The sequence below is a fragment of the Cynara cardunculus genome, assembly GCF_001531365.2.
Source record: "Cynara cardunculus var. scolymus isolate 2C chromosome LG 3, CcrdV1, whole genome shotgun sequence".
Lineage (NCBI taxonomy): Eukaryota > Viridiplantae > Streptophyta > Magnoliopsida > Asterales > Asteraceae > Cynara > Cynara cardunculus.
In genome coordinates, this window is record NC_037530.1 from 39,652,061 (window position 1) to 39,676,046 (window position 23,986).

Consider the following 23,986-nt stretch of genomic DNA (forward strand, 5'->3'; position numbering starts at 1 on the left):
GAGCAACAAGGATGTGGATTTACTGAAATTCAAAACTTAGTGAAGAATGTATATTGTTTGTCATCCCGAACTCAAATCTTTAATGTAGGCGTGTTCACATTAGCGTGTTCATAGCTATCGTACCCCGACTTCTTCATGAAGATTCGGGTTCACCATCCCTTCCAGTTTATACTAAGTGGAATTCCCTAATAAAGTTACCAGATTATCTTAAAGTTTTCCCAGCTCAGTTGCTAACATTTCTTGAGTAATAAACCCAGGGTTATGAACACGACCTCTGTTCCTTGTTCTTCCCCTTCTACGGCTTGACGTTGAACTTTCTTGTATTGACATTTACTGTTTCGTATGAATTTCTTGTTGAACACCTCTTCCTCTTCCTCGGCCCCGACCTCGACTTCTTGTTTCTATGGTTTTTAATTATGTAATCTAATTTAAACTATAAAAAGATAAAATTTACTATAAATTAAAAACCTATTTCCTATCAACTGTTTTTATTTTATCTCTTATTTTCTTTCTCCTCTATCCATAACATACATATATATATATGTAAATAATTAGTACTATTATAGTTTGTGAATAAAGACTTATTTGTTAGCAACTTAATGAGCTTGCTATATATGACTGTTTGGTAGTGACTTATTTAGTAAGTTTCTATGATGAATTTTATGTAGAAAGCCAAGTTTTTTCAAATTTACGTCTCAATTAAAAAACATTTTCATTTCATCTACGAAAAACTCTTCCAAACAAAAACCTTATCAATCTATACAAACACACAAAAGCATCTTTATTAATAAAAGACTTAATAAAAAATCAACCAAACAAGCCCTACATCTATGAAATCGGGCATAACTTGTTAACATATTGTGAACACCAACTAAATCTAAACCTACAACTTGTGATCATATCATGTGAACACCTTTGTAACAAATTCTTAAGAATGTTTAATTTTGTGCACAATGTGTTCTTAAAGAATTGCGTTAATTTTTATTTAATAAATAATTATAATTATCTCATTAATTATCTTAAATTAATGTCATATGATAATTTTAAGCATCTTATAAATTTGAAGTTTTTAATATATTAAGCCCTTTTATACATAAAGGTTTATTGTTGAGACTTGAGTCACATTTTGACAACAAAGAAGGTGGTTTGTGCAAAATGCATAACACGCCTTTCTCTTCATCCAGAGCTGAGATTGAGAAATCCAGATCAAGGTATGACTCTTGTTGCATAAAGTTGAAGAGTTTATAGCGGTGTTGGTTCTGGGTTTAGAGCTTTTAAAACTGGAAAAAGTATTTTACAAAATAGTATGGTTCTAGAAGGATGGAGAAATTGAAGCAGTCTTCTTTTTCTTTTTACTAATAATATTTTCTGCCAAACCCTCAACCATCCATTTCTGTTTCCTTTCCATTTTATAAAGCTTCTCAGGTTGTTCCATAAAGATTAAATTTAAATGTATCCTTTTCTGTTAATTTTCTATTTTCACACATCTTTACATTAAAATTTCTCTTTTCCTTTTTTATATAATTTAATATGATTTTGATCTAAAGAGAGGGGTATATAGCAATTTTAGATCAAAATCAAGTCAAATCATGCATTGAAGTTGTTAAAAAAAGAGGTTTGATGTTGATCAGCATCTCCAATGCAAGGTTCTTATGAAAAGACAATTTTACCCGTAATTACAATGAGAGAGATTTCCTCGTCATATTCAGTGGCGAATTTAGTTAGGAAGGAGTGGGAGGAAGGGACTCCATTAAAAAAATTACTAGGTTTAAAAGTAGTTTTTTTTTTTTTTTTACTTTTCTCTTAGTTCCCCTTGTAAATTTTTACAAGGGACCCTACAACCCTACCCGATCATTGCCGACTCCAAAAAATTCTCTTGAAATCAACCAAAAAACCAAAAAGATCTATTGAAATCAATAAAAAAAACGAAAAAGTCCTTTGAAATTGACAAAAGCACTAAAAAAATCCCTCGAAAGTAACCAAAAAAACTTTAAAAATCTCTTGAACCGTTGTAATCAGGTTAAAAACATATTAGGCGACTTTACGGGTCTTTAGTCCAACTTAAAGGTGACCCATTAGGAATAAATCTTGGATCCGTCACTGCTCATAATCAAAGGTAAAATGATAGAATATATATTTACTTTTAAAAATGAACAGTTATTTTAAAACAAATTAAAATAGTAATGTGAAAATTTAGAAGAGAAGAAGGAAAGAATAAACTTGGTTATCAAGACAAGGGTGAATGAAATTGGTGTGGGATTTCATTTGATAGAATAACACAAATTGAAGAAGGTTTACTTTGTTAAAAAAAAAAAGGGTGGGTGGGGGCCTCGCTTGACTTTGACAACCTGTAAATGAGATATTAAAAATACAAATAATACGAATGTAAATGTCATGGTCAACAGACCTTTGGCCCTTTGGTCTATGGGTCCCATTGACACGTCTAATTTTGAATTTCTATGCAACTTATTTTGTTGCTTTCTTTTTTTACATGATTTTATTTTAATATTTATTTTCATTTTCCAAAAGAAAAGTATGTCTTTTAATGATTTCAAAATTTTCTGAATGATTTTGTATTATGGGTCTCTTTTAACTATTCAACGTCTTGATTTAATTGTAAACAATCACCAAACAATTATATTTCATTTTGCACTATATTCTCGGTCATTAAGATGGATTGTTTGAAAACGTTTCTTATTCGATAAGCACTTACAAGATATAAATTTATACCTCTTAACGAATAAGAAAGTCAGTCTTTGACATACTCACTTGGTAAACATTTGATAAACCGTCAGTATGGTTTTATTTATACTTTTAGACATATTTCTTTAATGCAAAATTTTGAATTATAGCTTTTCAAAACATGTGCTATTTTGATACAAATTAAATTAAGAAAAAGGGACATTTAAATATGCTTCTCTTGATGGCTTATCGTTCCAAGGCCAAGTTAGGTGTGTCATGATTTAGTTTTTGGTGGTCCAAGAAAAATGTGATATTTTTTTATCAAACTTTCAATCATATTTTTTTGTTACGTTTTGGATATTTATACTTAAATACATGTTGTGTTTTCGGATCGTATATTTTTCTATATATTTGTCAATATTCATCGTTATATTTTATTTTGAGACCCATTCATCCACCGCTATTAACCTTAAATATTTTGAGACCCATCCATAAGGGTGATGCTTGATTGGTTTGAGCTTGACTCCAAATGTCAAAAGTACCAGAAGGTCCAAGATTCAAATTCAATGAGAAATTAAAATTCCTTCTATGGCCACGGAGGTTCAAATGCGGTGACTCCGGGCTATCTGCAAAGCATGTGGTCGCCCTGGGATTAGTCGGCTCGCATAGCGGGTTGGATATCCAGGTTAATCAACAAAAAAAATTGAGACCTATTCACCAGTATTAACCTTAAATATTTTGAGATCCGTTAATAATTTATTTTATGTAATATTCATTGCTATTTATGATTATTTATTATAAATACTATTTAAAAAAAGATAGTTTCTTAATGTTTTTGAGATTGTTACGTAAACCTTGCTCTATAAGTCAATAGTTTAAAAAAAATATTTATTTTAATAAAATAGACATGTTTTTTAAAAAGACATCAAAATATAAATATAGACTCTTTCAATAAATTTATTTCAAACTATAGAAGTTAAAAAAACATCATTCAAATTATAAACCCTTAAATTTTTAACCCCACTTGAATTGTAGTACATTGATTAAGCTTCGGATATGTAGCGGGAAATCTCATTTACTTGAGTTCGAATCTAGATGTTGCAAAAAGCCTTTGTGGCTATGGAGGTTCACCTGCGATGACTATAGACCATTCGTGATCGTCTTGGAGATTAGTCAGAGTGAGTAAGGGGCCGTTTATCAAAGGCTTACTCGGGTAAGCGCTTACCAGGTCACGTTACCTCACCGGATGAATATGGTAAGGACCAAAAATCTTACCTGAAAAAAGCGAGACAATGACCAAGAGTCTTACTTGGTAAGTGAGGGCGACGATTCTTACCACGGTAAGCACTTACCCGGTAAATTGTTGCATGCGATGTCGTTTTGGTGGACTAAAATCTTACATAATAAGTAAATAATAATGTTAAATTTTATTGATAAACACTTATCGGGTAAGTATTTGGTAAACGGCCCCTAAGTTGTCCCAGAATCCACTGTTATCCAAACAATTGAATATTTTATTATTTTAAGAAGAAATCATTAGACAATATTAATGGTATGGATTTCATTAAAATTCGAATTATTTATTTATTTTTATCGTCCAAAGTAATTTTCAAGAGAAAAGACGGGGAACTCTCCTTCGTCAATTAGTTGCAGAAGTTCAGAAAGTTGTAAGTTTTACCTTTTTTGTGCAAAATTCAATTTTGTACATTTATAAAATTCGATAAAATCATATGATTTAGAAAGAAAAACATTATACCCACTTTAAAGGTAAAGTTATAAACGTGTCTCAATCGGCTTTTTGAAAGTGAACGAGTTCCAAGTATATTGGTATCAAGTTCAAAAAACAAGTATACCCAAAAAAAAACGTAAAAGTATCAAACAAGGGTTGGATCCAAAATATTGGTAGCTTTTTCTTTTGTTAATCGTGGGTGTCCATGCCACTGACGTCAGTTTAACATACCTCGACTAATCTCAGAGGCCCTAGAGAACAGTCAGGAAAATGCTAGCGACCTTGTAGGACTCGAACCAGTGACATTTTGAAGAGAACCCCCAAAGGCCAAACCTTATTGTCAGTTGAGATAACTCCACAAGATTAAAGTATTGATATCTTATTGAATCAGACGTCATAGTTTCTTGATTTCAAGATCTACGTATGACAATCGATTCCTTGAACAATACAGATGATCGTGATGACAGTTGGTTCAGGTTGGATATAAAAATAAACCTTGACGAGGTAAAGCTTGTTGTGATCCATTGGTCCCTTAATATTTTGGATTTTTCGAGTCGTCACCGGCATCAATATCGTAACTAAATACATATATTCCGATACGTAATAAATAAAATATAATATTAAATGAAAAATAAAAAGAAGAAAAAAATAAAAGGCTTTTAGTAGCTTCCATGAAGCGCGTTATTTTCTTCTTGTATATCTAAATTTTAGTGTGGACTTTTGAATAAAAACAAGTCATGGCTGCTGTTATTGGAATTTATATCAAAATTAATTCTTTATTTCAAATGACCATTTTGCCCCCTTTATCACAATTTATTTATTAATTATTTAATTATATAATATTTTTTAATATATTAGTCAACCAAATCATAATTGCTGGATCATCTAGTTAAGCTTCCAAATGGATTAATCGGTCAGCCGAGGATTAAGCTCAAACGAATTTAGTAAATTTTATATAAAAGTGAGGTTAGTTTATCAAAATAGATGGTGTAAAGAGTTTTTGACTAGATGGATTCATCTAAACCGTTAAATTATATAAACCGTCCACATCGCATCGTAAAGTACGGTTTAGAACTACTACAGTGTTGTTTGCATTTATATCAAACCATACGATGTGATTGAAGTGCAGTTTGCGGTTTTGAATTAAGAATTTGTGGGTTCAAACTGCATCACATATTATATATATATATATATATAGATGTTGGTTATTATACAACCCTTTACATTTGTGCAACCAATACAACTCAATCTCAACCGTCCATTTCATTTGATGAATATATGATTTCATAGAAGTTTTGATTGTTTCCTAATATAAAGTATTGATTATAATTAATGAACCATATTCATCTTCCATAAATATTTCAAATCATAATAAATGAACTCTCATCATTTCCATAAATATCTTAATTTATTGGGTTGCATTGGTTGTACAAATGCGATGGGTTGTATTTGAAACAAAGTCTATAATATATATATATATATATATATATATATATATATATATATATATATATGATATGGTTAGGCTAATTTAGGGGTTGTTTATTTGGCAAAAAAAAATCTGTTTTTTAATGGTTCAAAAATCTTCTGAATGATTGTGTTTTGAGCCTCCTTTAACCATTCAGCGCCCTAATTTCGTTGTGATTAATTATCAAACAGTTATATTTCATTTTGCACTATATCATGAGAGTCTCTTAATCATTATGACCATTTAATCATTCTGCAGTCTGCACCAAACCATTCAGTAACTATCAAACAACTTCTATAAACTATTTTTTATTATGTAATATTTATTTGGGAATCTAACGTATTTAAACTTTATATTTGTTTAAACTACGGTCACGTTATTGTTAATTTTTTAATCAAGTGTATCTTATGGTTACTTAATTGTAGGCGAATAGTGCGTTAGTTCCAAACCTCACCGCGAACACCCCTAATTCTAACATACAATACTTTTGGGTTGACTTGTATACAATCTAAAAATGGGGTGTTCACAGTGCGATTTAAAACTAACACACTTTGCGTATTTCTATTCAATAACTGTATTTGTATTATTATGTATTTGTAACACTGACATACAATACTTCCACATTCGTTTTATTATGTATCTATAACGTGTTTTATCGTGTTTAATCCTTGTATCCGATGGGGCGGTCGGATTTCGTCCTTGAAACCCAACTTCTCTCGCATTTCTGCCTTTCCACCCGGAACTTCCCTTTCTCTTGGGTTCAACGGTGTAGTACTATTTTAACTAAAATGCCATTCATAAATCATAATTAATCTCGAATTAAATAATCCAACACAGAACTACATCAAATAAGCATGTTCTATGTTTCATCACACATTAAACGAACATGTTCTAGTTTTGAAGAATCTGGATTCGATGTACCAAATTATTAAATTAAAACAACGTCGGTGAATAACTTCATACCAAAATCTGGTATTTTTACTATCCATAACACTAAAATAACGCTTTCATTGCCTCCGGCATGTATCTTAGTTGACAAAGAGGTGAGACGACTTTACCCAAATACAAGACAGATTATGGGTCGATTCCCCAATCTTAGCCCTGAATGAGCCAAAAAGTACCTCACATTCGTATCCTTGTAGACGGGTTTCGTGTGGGACCGATTTCGTAACCTTTTGTCCAAACAGACGGTGCAAGTGCTGATTGAGAATGTAGAGAGTCTTAAAGGAGTCAACCGCATAACTCGATCAAAAACAAAAACACATCCATCTTACAGTGGTTGACGAGGTCGTGTGGTACCCAACAAAATTTGGGTTCTTTATGTTCCCACCATCAATCAATATCCTGCTTTTTTTAAGTCTTGGTTTCAATCGAATTATTTGATTTTCTGCACATATTATCATAAACCGTATACGTCATCGAATGTAGTTGGATGGATGGATTCTAAAACGTATATTGTATATATCTTCTTTTGAGAAAGATACTGATAGTTTGGTTGTTTTACTGGTAAGTGTACTGATCCAGTAAAAGTAATGTTGTTTACCCACCCATCTAATCTGACCCACAACATTACTTCTACTGGATCAGTATCACATACCAGCAAGGGGCCAAAAGCCTAACTTAGGGGTTGTTCGGTTGGTTTTCCATTAAGTTCTGTATGGATAAAGATTTTAGGGGCTGTTTGGTTGGTTTTTCCTACCAAGTCTTGTATGGATAAAGATTTGTATCGATTAATATGTCTGTATATGTTGGAAAGATTTTTGCTTAAAAGAGTTTTTTTATAGATGGAAAGAGTGCGTTATTTAATTGGGAAAGACATTTGGAAAAAATTGGTTTTCTACGTAAAGCTCCTCACTGAATAAGTCACTTTCTATATCATTAAATCATTACCAAACAGTCATGTATAGTTAAAGTTAGGCTCTAAGTTGCTAACAAACAGAGCCTTAGTTAATCAGGACCTACTAAATATCCGAGCCTAGTGAATTCAAAATTTAGGCCCGGCTCTAGAAACGCCCGATCAGACTGGCCCAACCCTCGCCTATAAAAGCCCAGGCATTTTTCAGAAGCCCGTTTGCTCATTACACAGGCTTCGAAAACCCGGGACCATACCCCAAAAAGCCCATGCCTTGTGCATCTCTACCACTTGTATCAGATAACAAAAGTGATAGCGACGGTAAACAAGGGCCCCGCTTGGACCCACCCAAGAGTGAAAACGAACCTAAAACGTCTTATTTGAGACATACGAGGTAGAAAGAGTGACCTAAAACGGCGTCCAATCTACCATTTAACAACGATAACAACAAATACAGCCAAAAAAGGTCAGAAAATCGAACATTCAACATAATATTTATGACAAGTTTCTAATAAACAAATAACTCACGGGACCTTTCGGATGACAATATCAGAAGACCCGTGTCTTCGGGGGGGGTAAAAGAACCTTCATTTGTTCCGAGACCAAAATTTGATCGATTTAGAGAACAAACACATGATGTAAATTTGCAGATAACAAACACAGATTAAGAATCAAGGGAATATGGATCCGACCTTTCATGTTAAAACTTCAATTCTTGAAACTGGTCGATTGGTATAGAAACTGCTTCGGAAATTTACACCTGCTCGAACCAAACCAACAAAAATCCCAAATAAGAACTAAATCAGATGTCGAAAATACCCATTTGAAAAAACGATTCAATTTATGGTTATACCTCGCTGTAACGGATGAGCCAGATAAATGTTATTTACAGGGCCAAAACCTGAATACGTACATGTGTATATATATAAATCAACAAGTGAAGATATATAAATCTATATATGTGTGTGTGTGTGTGTGTGAGTTGAAAAGAGAAGACGGGATATTGGTTTTAGAACCAACCTCGTTCAGAACAAAATTTTACCACCATAACTGGTTTCAGCAGTAACACAAACCGTTGGTGATGAATTTCAAATGCGGCCGAGGCCATGCTATCTGAAAACAAGGCTTCCGTTCTGTTGTACTCTTAAATTCTCGATAAGAGATTGGTAGAATGACTTCAGTGACTTCATATCATTGCCCTGATGATAAATAGTAAATACCACATGAATCACCCAATATTCATTATGAATCAAGAGAATTTACAGAACCGAAACTTTCATTTCTAACAAGATAATTGACTTTTACTGCATGAATCTTGAGGGAAAATGGTTAAAACCCTCTCGAAGAAGAATGAAAGATTCACAAAAGGTGATGAGTATGCGTGAGTATTTACCGTATGTAGGGGTGAGTTGAAACAAGATATGAAGGCGGTCAATTCGCGAGAAGGTGAGAAGTTACAAGATCACATGCCTCATAGAACACGTAATCACATGTGATATAAACATGTTGCATTGACCAGCCATAGAGGGGGTGACCTTCCTGCGACCAAGTCACCCGCATCCTTTTCGACATGTATCACATGTGATTCTTGGAACTTCTCGCCTTCTTGCAAATTGACCGACTTCTCGTTCTCACTTGATCTTGTCTATACATATATGTGTGCGTGTGTGTATGGGCTGGGTTTCGGTAACAAAACCTTCATCTACATTCAACTACCTATATTTACATATTTTTATCATCACGATCGAAACTTTAACAAATCCATGCATGTGAAAGTGATTAAACATATGTAAAAGTTGGTAAAAGTGAAGATAAATATGAAGATAAAGGTGGTTGAAGATAGATGAACGTGGTTGAAGGTAGACGAAGTTACGTCAAAAAGTCAACTCATCCAATGGCTTAGAATTGTTATCATCATTCTCATCATAACTGTTATTCTCACACGATCCCAAGTCATATATACATATATATAGTTATATAGTTATATACACACACACAAATATCAATGTCTATACAAAAGTCTATATCTACATATCTATTTATTATACAGATACTTTATGGTTTGTATCCCACATTGCATTTTGTTTACCTCTTTAATAGTTCCATTAAGAGGCAACCTCTGAACCGTTAAAAGGTGAATCTTGTTTGGTAAAAAAAAAGTCTGGCTCTTAATGGTTCTAAAACCCTATGAATGATTTTGTAACATGGGCCTTCCTGAACCATTAAGGGCCCTAGATTTATCGTAAACAATTACCAAATAATTATATTTCATTTTGCACTATATCATGAAAGTCTCTTAATCATTCTGACCACTTAATCATTTTGCACCAAACCATTCAGCAACTGCCGAACAGCCCAAATCTTTTTATATAAAAGAATGAAATGTACCTGCAGTTTCTGACAGTACTGCTCTGCTAAATCTTGAGGGCAATGTGCAGCAAGAAAACCTTTTGATACAAAATTCAGGAGAAAATCATTCCCAAATCTCTCATACATCACCTTCTGAGCTAACACTATTTCCCCAAATAAAACAAGCTGCAAAATAACATCGATAATCTTAGATAGTTGGTATATATAAACGTACATCTATGTGTGTCTGTATCTATAGAAAGTTCAGTTGCAAACTTGTTTTCCGTTGTGAATCAGGGGACAAATGGGGACAGTGGAACAAAAGAGAGTGTGGCGCGGGTCCCCATTTGTTCCATTCATCATGAATAATGAACGTGAATTATTTACACCATTCATGATATATTTCTTACACCATTCATGATAACATATGATTTGACCGTTTCTTATTTGGTTATTGTTCTCATATGAACCTAATCCTGCATATATATATATATACACACACACACACACGTGTTTATAGAGGAAAGTTCAGTTCCAAACTTGTTTTCCGTTGTGAAAGGCGACAAACGGGAGTACGACAAGTTCCTCATTTGTCCACATTCATCATGAATAATGAACGTGAACTTTTTTACACCATTTATGACGAATACCCCATGAATGTCTAGGTCACATGACGCATTCTCCTTTCTCTCCCGGTTTACAACAGAAGTCAAGTTTGCAACTGAACCTGCCATCTATGTGTGTCTATATATATTTACATTTGTGTGAATATGATTCTATGCATGTAGGACCATGTATGCTGTAAATATATAGGTATACGACAATTGCAAACTAAATTAGAGGATTGGTTTTGATTCTCTTTCCATAAAGAACAGAGTATTGTCGATATTAAAGACAGATCACAACAGATTTACTCAACAAAAAATGGAAGAAAATAAACTGCGAAAAAATGTGCAAAAATGCTACTCAAAAGCACGAACAAAAAAGAAATGGAACCCGTATGAAACCCGAACCACTGAACTAAATGGCACATCAAAAATATGAAGATAACAAAACCAGAAAATCTGAATGGAAAACGGACTTACAGTACTTGCATCACGGAACTCGAACGACTTATCAAGCACGCTGTACAAACAACAGTTTGTTGCAAAAGCCTCGATAACAAAACTTTGAAAACCGGGCACCTGAATACTCAACACATTAGATAACACAACGTAATTATAATAGCACCACCACGAGAAAACAAAAACCCGAAGGTACTACTTTACCTTTTCTTCGCCAAAAGGCCTCGCGCACCAATCTTTAATCAATCTGATAAATATTTGTACACAAGCCTAAAGAAATCCAAAAACAAGATTTCATGAGATCCAAATGATTATTTTCCAAATAAATAAATTGGAATTGACGTTACGCACCTTCCTAACAACGAGATCCTTGTGATTACAGGAAGTATACAACAATAACTGCATCATTGGATCCAAGTAGACTCGACTTTTAGTAGAAAGGAACACCGACGACAGATCATGTGTTGCCACCACATGAAGGAAAGTGTAGAACGTCCGTTGAAGCTCTTGCAATTCACGAATTTCCTAAAAATAATCGTAAATTGTTCATAATGTTCACTAATCATTGCTCTACAACAGTCTAAAACCGCAAACAACGGGCTGTTTGGGAAGGGTAAAACGGTCTTTCAAATCATGCAAACAGTTTATTCAGCACAACAAATAAATGCATTCTAGCTCAATCCATAAAGTGCTTAATTGAAAAACAACCAAACACCCCCTTAGGCAAGATAACGGATCAAACATGGCTCAAATTGGAAAATGAAAATGCAAGTCTGAATTGGAATACACTTAGCTAGTTGATATACCTCGGTGTTGCTGCCCGGCCCCGATGGAATTGTATCCCTTGGCAGAATACCAAATATCCTACTTGCAATAACAGGGTATACATTCTCCAAAATATCTTGGACAGAAGTATTGAATTTGCATATGAGCTGATTGATTAATACAAGAAACCCCACAAGTTCCTTCGGCTGCATGATAAAGGTCGTTAAAAAATAGAAAATAATCACGAAAGCAAACGATCATTAAATCCCATTACTTGAAAGAACATTGTCTTCAATTCACATAACAAATCTTTAACATACGAAATGTAAAGAGACTTCATACAGATAATAAAAAGCCTTCATGCATACAAAGAGCGTGCATGTGTGTATTTTTCAAAAACATTGCCATACGTGACGGTATCTAAATGGAGATAAGATGCATTTCCATAAAGATCTACAAACAAAAACGGATACTACGTGCTGAAAAATCAATACATTTTATCATACCAATAGCAAGACTAGATTAGAACACAACAGGCTGTCGACTTCAATCTCCAAAACACGCAGGAGTTTACGCATAGACATCAAGAAACCGAAAAACAATTGTTTGGACAGGCAAAGAAATATAAAGATGCCAATAATCATCAAGGATTGTTGTTTGAACAGGCCATCTTGGTTATGTTTTTGTGTACCTGATAACCTGTCTGTATGTTTTGTTTGTTGTTGTCTATTTTGTGTACCCTTTCGTATTTTCAAGTTCTTATATTCTTTCTCCGCTATTTTTTTATAAATATGCTGCTTTTTGCGCACTATGCACAAACCAACTGCTTCATGGAAACAGCCGCTCTACTCTCTACAAAACCCCACCTCTGGGTGGAGCTTACCCGTTGGTTTGGTTTGGATTTTTATGTCATCGAAGGCTCTAATAAATATCTCTTATTAAATACAGCAGAAACAACACTATTCATCTTGAAAACACATGCACGAATAAGAAGTTGAAGAAAAAATCAGTACCTCACTTTCAGCAAGCAACTGCTCCAATGCCTTTGGAAGGTAAGGAAATACCGATGATCCTAATGTCTCCACCATCCGGTGAATAAATGAAGTAACCTGCGCAAAGAAAGAGATAAAGTTAGACAAAAGGAAACCATAAAGCGCAAGCAAGAGAAATTCCCAGTGGTACCTTAGAGCGCAACGTTTCCACTTTTGGAAATATCACAAGGATTTGTAGAAGCACGTCCAACGTCTGTAGTGAGAAAAACGCCAAAAAGGTCAGCAGATAACAATACGTTTTGATATTGGATATAAATAAACAAATAGATCGAGATTACGAACCTGCTTGAACATGAGGCCAATGGCAGGACGACTAGCGGTCACAAGACGCTCACTAAATCCCTATAAACATGGAGACAATAGTAAATTAGCTTTTGGGCATTCACATGTGAATATAGAGACAAGAGTAAATGAGCTTTTGGGCATTCACATGTAAATATAGGGAGAAAATAATACTGTGGTTATCTACATTCATAGATGAATAGGAATGATTGAAACCTTGCTTAGTGCGTTTATGGCCATGATAATTTGTTGGATATTCGCAACTTTTGATGGTGATTCTTCCGAGTTCTGAACTCTAGAACTCGCGAGCAATATCTCAACCTAAAGTATTACGAAATTCTCATATTATACATACAACTTTTGAAAGAAAGATTGCTCAACATAAATTGGTTTTATGTATCAAAACCGAGAGTAAAGCATTTAACCTGTTGACAAAGAGGAGTAAGCAGAGACGAAAGGTACTCTGATTGCTTTTCAAGCGGCACATCTTCCATTCCAATTAACAACCCGATCGCCTGCAAGAAAATATAAGCCCGTGAAACGAAAATGAATATGAAAAGGAAGAACTTCGAGCAGACCCATCTTCACAATTACCTCAAAAATGTGAGTCCCATCTTCGCATCCTGAAAGATCTTTGGCCGCATAATCCATACTCGTGAATTGTGCAACCGTGTCGTGCAGACTCTGCACAACGAAACATATATCAGAACCCGCATGTATAACTGTAATTAGCTTTAGAAATCGGAAACAAAATGCATTTGAAATACCTGCAAAATTGTTTCGATAAAAGGCACGAGTTTGGCTTTGAGAAGTTTCACAACCCTCATGAAAAGATAACTCGCTCTTCGGCTAACTTTCACCTTTGAATGGTGAATCCCACGATCATCAAGAAACGCGGCTAAAACTAATGGAATATATTGGTTGTTTTCGAGAACAAACTTCATGTATCTCGTGATTGTATCAAGATAAACGAGTGCAACAAGCCGATTTGAATGGCAAGGGAATTTGGTCGATAAAAGCATCGGCACAAGTTCTCTCAAGATTCCACTTCCGGTTCTCATAGCCTCTTCGCTTAGCGATTCCCCAAATGCATAAAAAAGCGAAAGAGCAGCCTCGACTTCTTCAACGTTTATATCGAGCGAAGACCCCACGGCACTCGAAAGTGAGTTTCTTATGAATAATTGGGTGACATCGGGTGCTACACGGCCTACATTTCGAAGCAAAACAAGAAGATCTTTCCGATGCTCGATCATTCGATCTTCCTCTTCACTCCCTACTTTATCTAACACATCAAGATTATCACGATACATGGGATCGAACCGAATGTGCATACGAATCACCTCCAATATCTGCCCAACATGAAAAAGTTGAGCTTCCGTCAGTGGAGACGGGCCTTTCATGGTGGCAACATATCCGGAAAGAAACTGAACGATACTGAACGTAGTATCGAGTTCACAGTTCTGCATTACGTAGAAAACCGATGGCAAAACTTCATTTAAAAGCTCAACCGAAGCCCGTTTAAGATCACCATTCAAATTCTTCAAACAATCAAGAATTTCAGACGCATACCCTGTAAGTAAAGATGCTATCCCTAATACAAACTCGGAATCACCATCACCTGCCACCAAACCGAAAACCCGACTCATTTGAAGGCTCTGCAAAAGAGTAAGCTTAGCTTGTGAATCCATTCGCTTAGAAACAACAGCAAGAACACAACCGGAAGCAGAACTTCGAAGCTGATCCGGTAATCCATCGACCAAAATCAGTTCGAACAACAAAGGAAGGAAAGTATTGTTTGCAATTAAACCGATTTCGATCCACGAAATGTATCTCCTCATTGTATCTAAAACAAATGCACATAATTCGGAATCCGAATTCCGATATAACGACAAGATATCGTACCAAGCTCGAACTATTTGACCTACACATTGTTGTCTCATTGCATCCTTAATTTTCCCAGAAATTGCACCTTCTTCTACAGTTCGTGGGTAATCTTGGCTAATCAATTCATCATCTAAAGCATTCAAAACTCGAGAAAACATGTCGATCACAACCCCACCTTTGCTCAAATTAGGCAAAAAATCAAGAAAAATCGAAGACCAAATTGAGGGATATTCGAAATAGATCAAAGTGACCAACACTTGAGCAAGTTTGTTCTTCACATATGAAGGACCATCTAAAACCTTAACAGAATTGGAATTATCGAGCGATTCATAGCATGCCATGGAGAACACGGACGTCCGCACAAACGATTTCTCATCGGAACTCATTCCGGAGTAACGACCACGCAAAACTTCGTGCAAACATTGCAAACACCAAAACTGAACTTGAACCAGTTTCGAAAAACACAATCGATCGATACAAATACTGCAAATAGATGGATTATCTTTGATTTGTTGACAGAATGCAATCGCTTGTGATTTCAGTTCCGATGTAACTGTCCCCGATTCATCGAAGATGATGAGTATCGCCTTCTCCAAATCGTCCATGGAGTACAATTCAGACAATCGTACACAATAAACCCTAAAAACCTCCTCGGAGAACTCTTGAATGTAAATCGACAAATTAACAAATGAAACGAGTCGAATCAACAGATACTCGTCATACCTTTCCGAACAAAAGAAGCTTTTTGATATCTGGCGAACCGATCTTGGTTCTCAAAAAACTAGGGTTTCTTTACAAATACGGAAAAAATGGAAACATAAAAAAGCAATTTTTTTGTGGGTTTTAGGGTTTCTGATGGTTCCAAATTAACATATAAGGGTTATAAAGAAAGATTGGGGATTTTGGTGAGGTTTTTGATGAGTTTGTGAGGGGGGACTGAAGAACGAAGGTTTATTCAAGAACGCATCGATTAATCACACCGCCACCCATAAACCCACGTATTTATATGCTACAATTTTGAAGTGGGTCGAATCTTTTTCCATGGATTCTTGTTTTGAATCACAAAATTTCCTTTTAAATGTGTGTATATTTCCTAATAATGATATATTTCCTTGGACAAATGAGATATTTCACTTACGCATGGAAATGTGTCTTGACTCGTCGGGAAATTCGGTTCATCCGTCGTGGCCGGGAACGGGGATTTCCCGTTAAATTGTGAATGGGGACAGGGACTGGGATCCCCGTTTGTCTCAAACTGGGGATGGAGATGGGTATCGTACTCCCCGTCCCGCCCTGTACCCGTTATATATATTAATTAATAAATTATATATCTAGAGGTTGGTTATTATACAACATTTGACATTTGTGCAACCAATACAACTCAATCTCAACCGTCCATTTCATTTGATTAATATGTGATTTTATAGAAGTTTTAATTGTTTACTAATATAAAGTATTAATCATAATTAATGAACCATATTCATTTTCCATAAATATTCAAATCATAATTAATGAACTCTCATCATGTTCATAATAAATATCTCAATTTATTGGGTTGCATTGGTTGTACAAATGCGATGGGTTGTATTTAAATCAAACTCTACATATCTATATATATACATATATATATATGTATATTTTTTATTTCAACTAAAACGGTGACTCATAATTTCATATTTCCTAACTAGGTTTATAATATAAATTTGTTTTTTTTTATGTTAGTATGTAATATTTTGGATGTCAAGTCAAAATACAACTACTTGATATTTTTGTATATTGTTCGATATGGTTTTATATTACTCGATATTTTTGGTACATGTGACTTAAAGGTTTTGGGATTAAATTGAATTTTTTCTTGGTTTTAAGTTATTAATTCTTATATGATAGTTGTGTTTTTCTGTATTAAATTAAATTCATTTTGGTTTTAGGTTTATTGAAACTGTTTGATATTTAAACATGTATAGTCTATCACATATTTAATTTAAAATAACTTACATAAACGAAAAAAAAAATAAAAATCTTCATATCCCCGTTGGGGATCCCCGTTCCCTGTTGGGATGGGGATGGGGATGTCATTATATTCCCCAGTGGGAATGGGGACAAGGACGGGGATAGAGAATAGTAATCAGAGATGGGGATTCAGGTCCCCGTCCCATCCCCTCCCCATTCTCATGCCTAATTTCACTACATATTTCAGGACTTCAACCCACTACGTCACAATCCTTGTGGCTAATCTGGTAATTGTTTATCGGCTCAGTTAAGATATGTTTGATTCGTGGACAAAATACTAGATGACATGATTAGATTGAAAAAGTTGTCTCGTATTGTGTTTGGTAACATTAGACAACAAAAAATTGAAGAGGTTGTCTAATATAATGCTTGATAAAAGCTGTAATAAAAACCGAGAGTCTTACTTGGTTAGCATTTACAGGAAAAATTATCACATACTGTGACGTTTAGATGGGCTAGAGTCTTACCTAGTACGATAAGTAAAAGCGTTAACTCTTACAAAGTAAGCATTTTGGTGAACAACCCCTTATTTTAGATATTTAATTATTTTTCTCTTGGTGATTTTTATGACTTAATACTAAGTTGGACACCACATCAGCATGGTAACCGCTTTATGCTTCAACCGGTTACCTGAATACTTAAATATTTAAAATTTTACATCTTAGGAACCAAAAATTAAAGTTTCGAAAGTCTGTTATCCAAAATATGAATCAAGTTAAAATACTTTACTTTTTCATGTAATTTGTTTTTTTATTAAACATGGAGAATATATTATACATCTATCGTATTTTACAGTAATAGATTCAAAACGACGTTATTAAAAGACTTGTTCTATGCTGAAAAGAATCCGAATATGAAAACTTGTAGAAGACGATTGCTTGAGGATTAAGTTTCCAAATATATATATTTTTCAATAAATATTTTATAACCTTCTTTTCTTGGTTGCCAAGTTACTTGTTAAAGCAAATTGTTTGATTAAAAGCTATTCTTGAACAAATGAGTTATAAGTATCAAACTCTGTTATATTTAATGACATTAAAAAATATTTAATAACTCATTAATTATATTTAGTAACCCATTGACCATTTTTCCAACAAATAAACTATAAAAGGAGTGTTTGGCAGTTGTTTAATAATTAAATGGTCAGAATGATTAAGAGGTTTTCATGATATAGTGCAAATGAAATATAATTGTTTGGTAAGTGTTTACAATGAAATTAGGGTGTTGAAAGGTTAAGGGAGACACAAGATACAAAATCATTCAGAGAGTTTTATAACTATTAAGAGGCATACCTTTTTGTGTCAAACAAGATTTGCTTCTTAACGATTCAGATACTAACTCTTAATAAAACTATTAATAAGTAAACAAACAAATACATTATCATCATTGTTAAAAATAAAAGGGTGATTTATACTGGTCATTGTTATTTTTATTTTATTTTTTTTAATTATATAAAAAAATAAAATAAACTTTGGTTTAATTTATATTTTAAGTAATTAATTTTTTAAATCATTATTTAAAGAATAAAACAACTGAAAGAAAAAAAAATGCTAAAACATATAATATTAGAAAATTTGTTTGCCTTATACAACTAAACCCAGTTTAAAAAAAAAAAACAGATACAACGGTTATCTGGAATATCATATTTAAACACAATAGTTACATTGTGTAACTAAAGATGGCCAAGGGACTGTTTGGTTGGATTTTCATTAAATTATGTATGGATAAATATGTGTGAATTAATCTGTCTGTATAGATTAGAAAGACTTTTGTTTTAGAGAGTTTTCATATGGGGTGAGCATGTTTTTTTTAACCGAGAGTAGTAGATTTAGAAAAAACTTGGTTTTCTACATAAAACTTCTGACTATAAACTTACTGAATAAACCATTTTTTATATTATTAAGCTACTATCAAACAATCATGTATAGCTGATTGAATAAACTATGGGTCAAATTAGGCTCATTAAGCTGCTACAAACGTACCCTAAATATCGATCTCGAACCAGTCCCAAGTTGATCGCTTTAGACTCGGGCTGACCGGTCCCGATTTCGACCGGAATTCTAAAATTCCATATGACAAATGGATCAAAATTTCAAAAGCCCATTGAAAGTGGGTTATGAGGCTCCTAGATAAAACAATAAAAGGGCTTGGAATGGATGCTATTGGCCCATTCAAATTGGGTACTTCTGTTATGGACCATGGTCCAGCCTAGCTACATGGGTTAGCCCACGCACCATCTTGATTCATGATCAAATCAACTATTTTAGGTTGTTTCTTTCTCTTAATAGTTTCATTAACAGGCAACCTCTGAATTATTAAGAGATGAATCTTGTTTGGCAAAAAAAAAAAAAAAAATCTGCTTCTTAATAGTTCTAAAACCCTGTGAATGATTTTGTATCATGGGCTTCCCTTAACCATTCAACGTTCTAATTTCGTTGTAAATAATTACCAAACAATTGTATTTCATTTTGCACTATATTATGAGAATTTCTTAATCATTCTGCACCAAGTCATTCAACAACTGATGTGGTTTAAAAAAAAAGAGGTAAACCTTGCTCTCACTTGTCTCTTGTAACTATCACACAGACAACAAACACCGTATCGAAAGTCGAAACCTGTTATTTAGGAAGCATTGTTGGCTCTCGTCACACATTTGTATGATTAAAGACGGTTATGATTTATATTTTGTTTAAACATAAATTTTGAATATTTAATATAAGAAGTTGAATTATTTTTTTGTTTACAGTTTCTCGCCCTCAGTTTGCAAATTTGTATGCATAAATATCCTTTTTTATGTCGTATGTTATGCTGTTAATAGTGGCGCTATTGCATAGCAATAGCGGAATTGCGGACTAAGATAAAATTGCGTTTCCGATATTTGATGTGAAATTGTGGACTGATATTCCGATATTTTAGCTTGGGCCTCTTCAGAACTACGTTGACTCGGATGCTGAACCTATTGTTTGTGATCAGCTCGTTTATGAGTGTTTTTCCTATTTTGTTTTGTTACACTTGTTTAAGTTGATGTTTTGATGTTGAAACTATATTTTTAATTAATGCATATGATATGTTTATGTATGCGTGCGCGCACATACACACACACACATATATATCTATATATATAGGGGAGCGTTCAAATAAAAACCACCCAATTTGTATAAACCATGAAAACCACATTCAACCAATCATAATTTTTCATTTTGTTTATTTTTTTGTAATTATGAGAGGTTGATTAACCATTTTTATTGTGAAGGGTGTTAATCATAGAGATTACTGTCTTCATTATTTTAATTTTAGAGAAATACATGAAACAGTTTCATTAAAATTTCATTAAATATTATATGAAACAATTTCATAACCATATATGAAACAAATTCATCAAAAAAAGTATTATATGAAACAATTTCATAACCATATATGAAACAAATTCATCAAAAAAAGTATTATATGAAACAATTTCACAAGATTAAACAATTTCATGAAAATTTTTCATAAGATTAAACAATGAAATGGACGTATGAGGGTGGTTTGTACGGTTTACATAAATGAGAGCGGTTTTCATTTGATCGCTCCTCTCTCTCTCTCTCTCTCTCTCTCTCTCTATATATATATATATATATATATATGGGTCTAATCAAACGAGAACTAATTATTTTGTGGTAACTGTGAGAACTAATATTAACCACAAATCAATAGATAAATTAGGAAATTTATAATTTTGGCAATTTTGAATTAAAATATTAATGCAAGGATATTTTTGGTATTTTAAAACTTTCCTCCCTCGTCTCTTCTCTCTCCGGCCACCGTCCTCCGGTGATACTACAGTGGTATCATAATGCATCATATATGTGTTTGGGTATCACATTGATGTCGTTTGTGTGGTCGATCGAAGATGTAACACAGTGGTATCACTATGCATCTTATATATAATTAGGTATCACAATGTATCTTTTGTTTAACAGAGTCAATATTTTTAGGTATCACAGTGGTATCATAGTGGTATCACCGGAGGACGGTGGCCAGAGGACGGAGAACGGTGGCCGGAGAGAGAAGAGAGGATAGAGKAGAGTTTTAAAATACCAAAAATATCCTTGCATTAAGATTTTAATTTAAAATTACCAAATTTATAAATTTTCTAATTTATCTATTCATTTGTGGTTAATATTGGTTCTCACAGTTATCACAAACAACTCAGTTCTCCCTTGAATAGTCCCCTATATATATATATATATATATATATATATATAATTATAAGAAATATTATATGAACCGCTATTTTTGGACCGTTATACCACCGCTATTTCAAATATCGGTCCTAACCACAATTTTGTATTTTCAACGCTATAACAGCATAGATCCTGTGAGTTTTTTTTGCTAATGTCCTGTGTTTTCTCATCAAATGTAACAACACGGCCTAATTTTATCGGCGTTTGTCGTGTCCCGTATACGTATCAGTTTCTATAAGAAAAAACATCGACGAAAAACACCTACGCACATATACGCTCATAGAAGTGTTCGTTTGCGAATAAAACCTCTAACTAAAAGTAACGTCAACATTGAGCACCGTGTTTATTTATATTTTATGTTAACTAACAGTATTATTTTATTCAAAGTTTGGTGGGAGGTTTTGGCACCGTGATTCAATAAATAGACATGTTGAAAGTGACCCGAAAAATAATTAGAGGTATATTCATCGTTTTTGTCACTGATTGGAGACGTGAACGTATGTTAAAAGACCAAGAAACATAAAAGTAGAATTGCGTACACATCTCAATTCCGAATTTGCCGATTCAGACAATCTCGACCAAATTTTTTTCGTTTTTATACATGATATGTCGGTTTTAGTATTCTATAGATGAAGTCTCGGATGACAATCAATAATGCTGATATTTTCACGTATTATTTATGTATTTTCAATATTTTTTTATGTTGGTTTAGGGGGTGTTTGAGATTGCTTATAAAAACAACTTATTGACTTGTTTCGCTGTGACACAGGTAATAAACACTTTTGAGTGTTTGGATAAACAACTTATACCGGCGTCAAACCGATAATAAGGAGTTTTTGAATAAGTTAAACATTTCTGACTTATAATAAGTTGATAAGTGCTTTTGTAGAAAAACATAAGTTGTTTCAAATAAACAATCCCAAACACCCCCTTAATACTTCTCGGGCATGTTTGGTTAGAGGTATTAAAAAATAATCAATATAAATGAAAATAAAAATAAAAAAACCTGTTTGATTTCCTATAATATAATGAGTTTATTCTCTTAGAAGCCCAAAATTTCATTCCTGGTTAAATTGGAGGAGAATGAAAATTCATTCCCTTTTTCGTTTCAGTTATTTTTATTTTCATTCCTCAGCCTGAACCAAACAAAACCTTATATTTTAATATTTTTGAGAATAAATACATAAATCATGTATTGAAGAGAAGAGAACAAGATGCAATAAAAAGTTTGTGAAACAAAACAAAGTTAAAAGCTTATAAATTAATTATACCTAAATATATTTTAAATTAATAAAAATAAACATGTGTCAGATAAAATATTTATGTCAGTAAAACCAGTCCGTACAGGACCAGTATTTTAAATTTCAGTAATTGACGAAGTTGGAACTGATAGCTTCAAAATCCCATGAATGCAAATGGTTGACCCTTTTACGTTGTTTACAATCTAACGTATTATAATTATACAGATATAACTTTTATAATCAACTGTAATAAAACTTGATAGAATATGTCTTATACAAACCCTTTCTGATTTATTGGCTAACAATTTAGCCTATAACATGTAGCCCAGATGGCAAAGAGGTGATACAACTTTGTTTTATACAATATAAGTTTGATCCTACGTTTACCTTCGGCCAGCCTTAGGGGTCGTTTACCTAACGCTTACTCGGGTAAGTGAACACCAAATCACGTTACCTTACCGGATCATATGACGAGGACCAAGAATATTGTCCGGTAAAAGCGAGACAATATCCAAGAGTCTTATCTGGGTAAATTGTTGCATACAATACCGTTTTGATGGAACAAAATCTTACCCAGTAAATTTTATCGGTAAACGCTTACCGAGTAAGTGTTTGGTAAATGGCCCATTAGACGTTAAGTTGAGCCAAAAAGACGGTCGTTCACGTTGTTTTTATTGGAGACAGATTCCATAAAAGACTGTTTAAAATTTCCAGTAATCGAATTTAATACAAATAATAAAAATCTAATATGAAAGTTCATAATTTCGTTGTATCATCAAATATTCGGCACCAACCTACCACAAAATGTCAACCTCCACCCTCAAGTACGAAGACTTCAGATTTGTATCATCCTTTGACTGTTATAATATCTCAAAGTTGACCATTTCACAATTTTCTAACAATTAATTATATTAAAATAAAATGTGTTTTGTTTTTTATTATTGTTTTGGTAATTTTTTTTATTAATCTGGATATTCGATTTGTTATTTGATCCGACCAATCTCAAGATGACCATCTACTTTATGCAATGGTGGATCCAGTATTTTTGCCTAGTGGCCCACTTTTAAGGTAGATTAAAGATCCGCAAAATTGTCCGATATGTTTTTAGCCTAATTCCATCGTTTCAAGGAATTTTTAAAGTTTTTTAATTAATTTCGGGAGATTTTTTAGTTTTTTTTTTCCCGATTTTCGGGAGACTTCTTCTTGTTGTTGATTTTGAGATACTTTTTGGTTTTTTTTTTGTTGATTTCAAGGTAATTTTTTTTGGTTGGTGGGGGCACAAGCCGGAAATTACTGGATGGGCGTGGGGGCTGGTAGAAAGTTAAAAAAATTGTTTTTAACCTAAGTATTTATAGAACTCTTTTTTCTAATAGGGCACGATC

The 23,986-nt window shown here is 33.5% G+C and overlaps 1 protein-coding gene across 2 annotated transcripts; it reads right to left on the bottom strand.

The window, feature by feature from the left end:
- Nucleotides 1–8,135: 8,135 nt before the first annotated feature.
- Nucleotides 8,136–16,105, bottom strand: LOC112509718 (exportin-T). 2 transcript variants are annotated; one of them, XM_025114820.1, is made up of 16 exons: nucleotides 15,851–16,105; nucleotides 14,011–15,788; nucleotides 13,838–13,927; nucleotides 13,669–13,758; nucleotides 13,460–13,564; nucleotides 13,244–13,303; nucleotides 13,092–13,154; nucleotides 12,923–13,018; nucleotides 11,951–12,115; nucleotides 11,496–11,669; nucleotides 11,349–11,414; nucleotides 11,166–11,264; nucleotides 10,120–10,266; nucleotides 8,752–8,930; nucleotides 8,585–8,632; nucleotides 8,136–8,491 (listed from the first exon to the last, which is right to left on the bottom strand). In XM_025114820.1, the coding sequence occupies exons 2-14, from the start codon at nucleotides 15,730–15,732 to the stop codon at nucleotides 8,841–8,843; spliced, it is 2,967 nt and encodes a 988-aa protein (XP_024970588.1). In that variant the 5' UTR covers nucleotides 15,733–15,788; nucleotides 15,851–16,105; the 3' UTR covers nucleotides 8,136–8,491; nucleotides 8,585–8,632; nucleotides 8,752–8,840. The 2 variants fall into 2 exon arrangements, with proteins under 2 accessions (XP_024970588.1, XP_024970589.1); XM_025114821.1 differs by having other exon boundaries at nucleotides 8,136–8,316; nucleotides 8,424–8,491; nucleotides 14,011–16,105.
- Nucleotides 16,106–23,986: the final 7,881 nt, after the last annotated feature.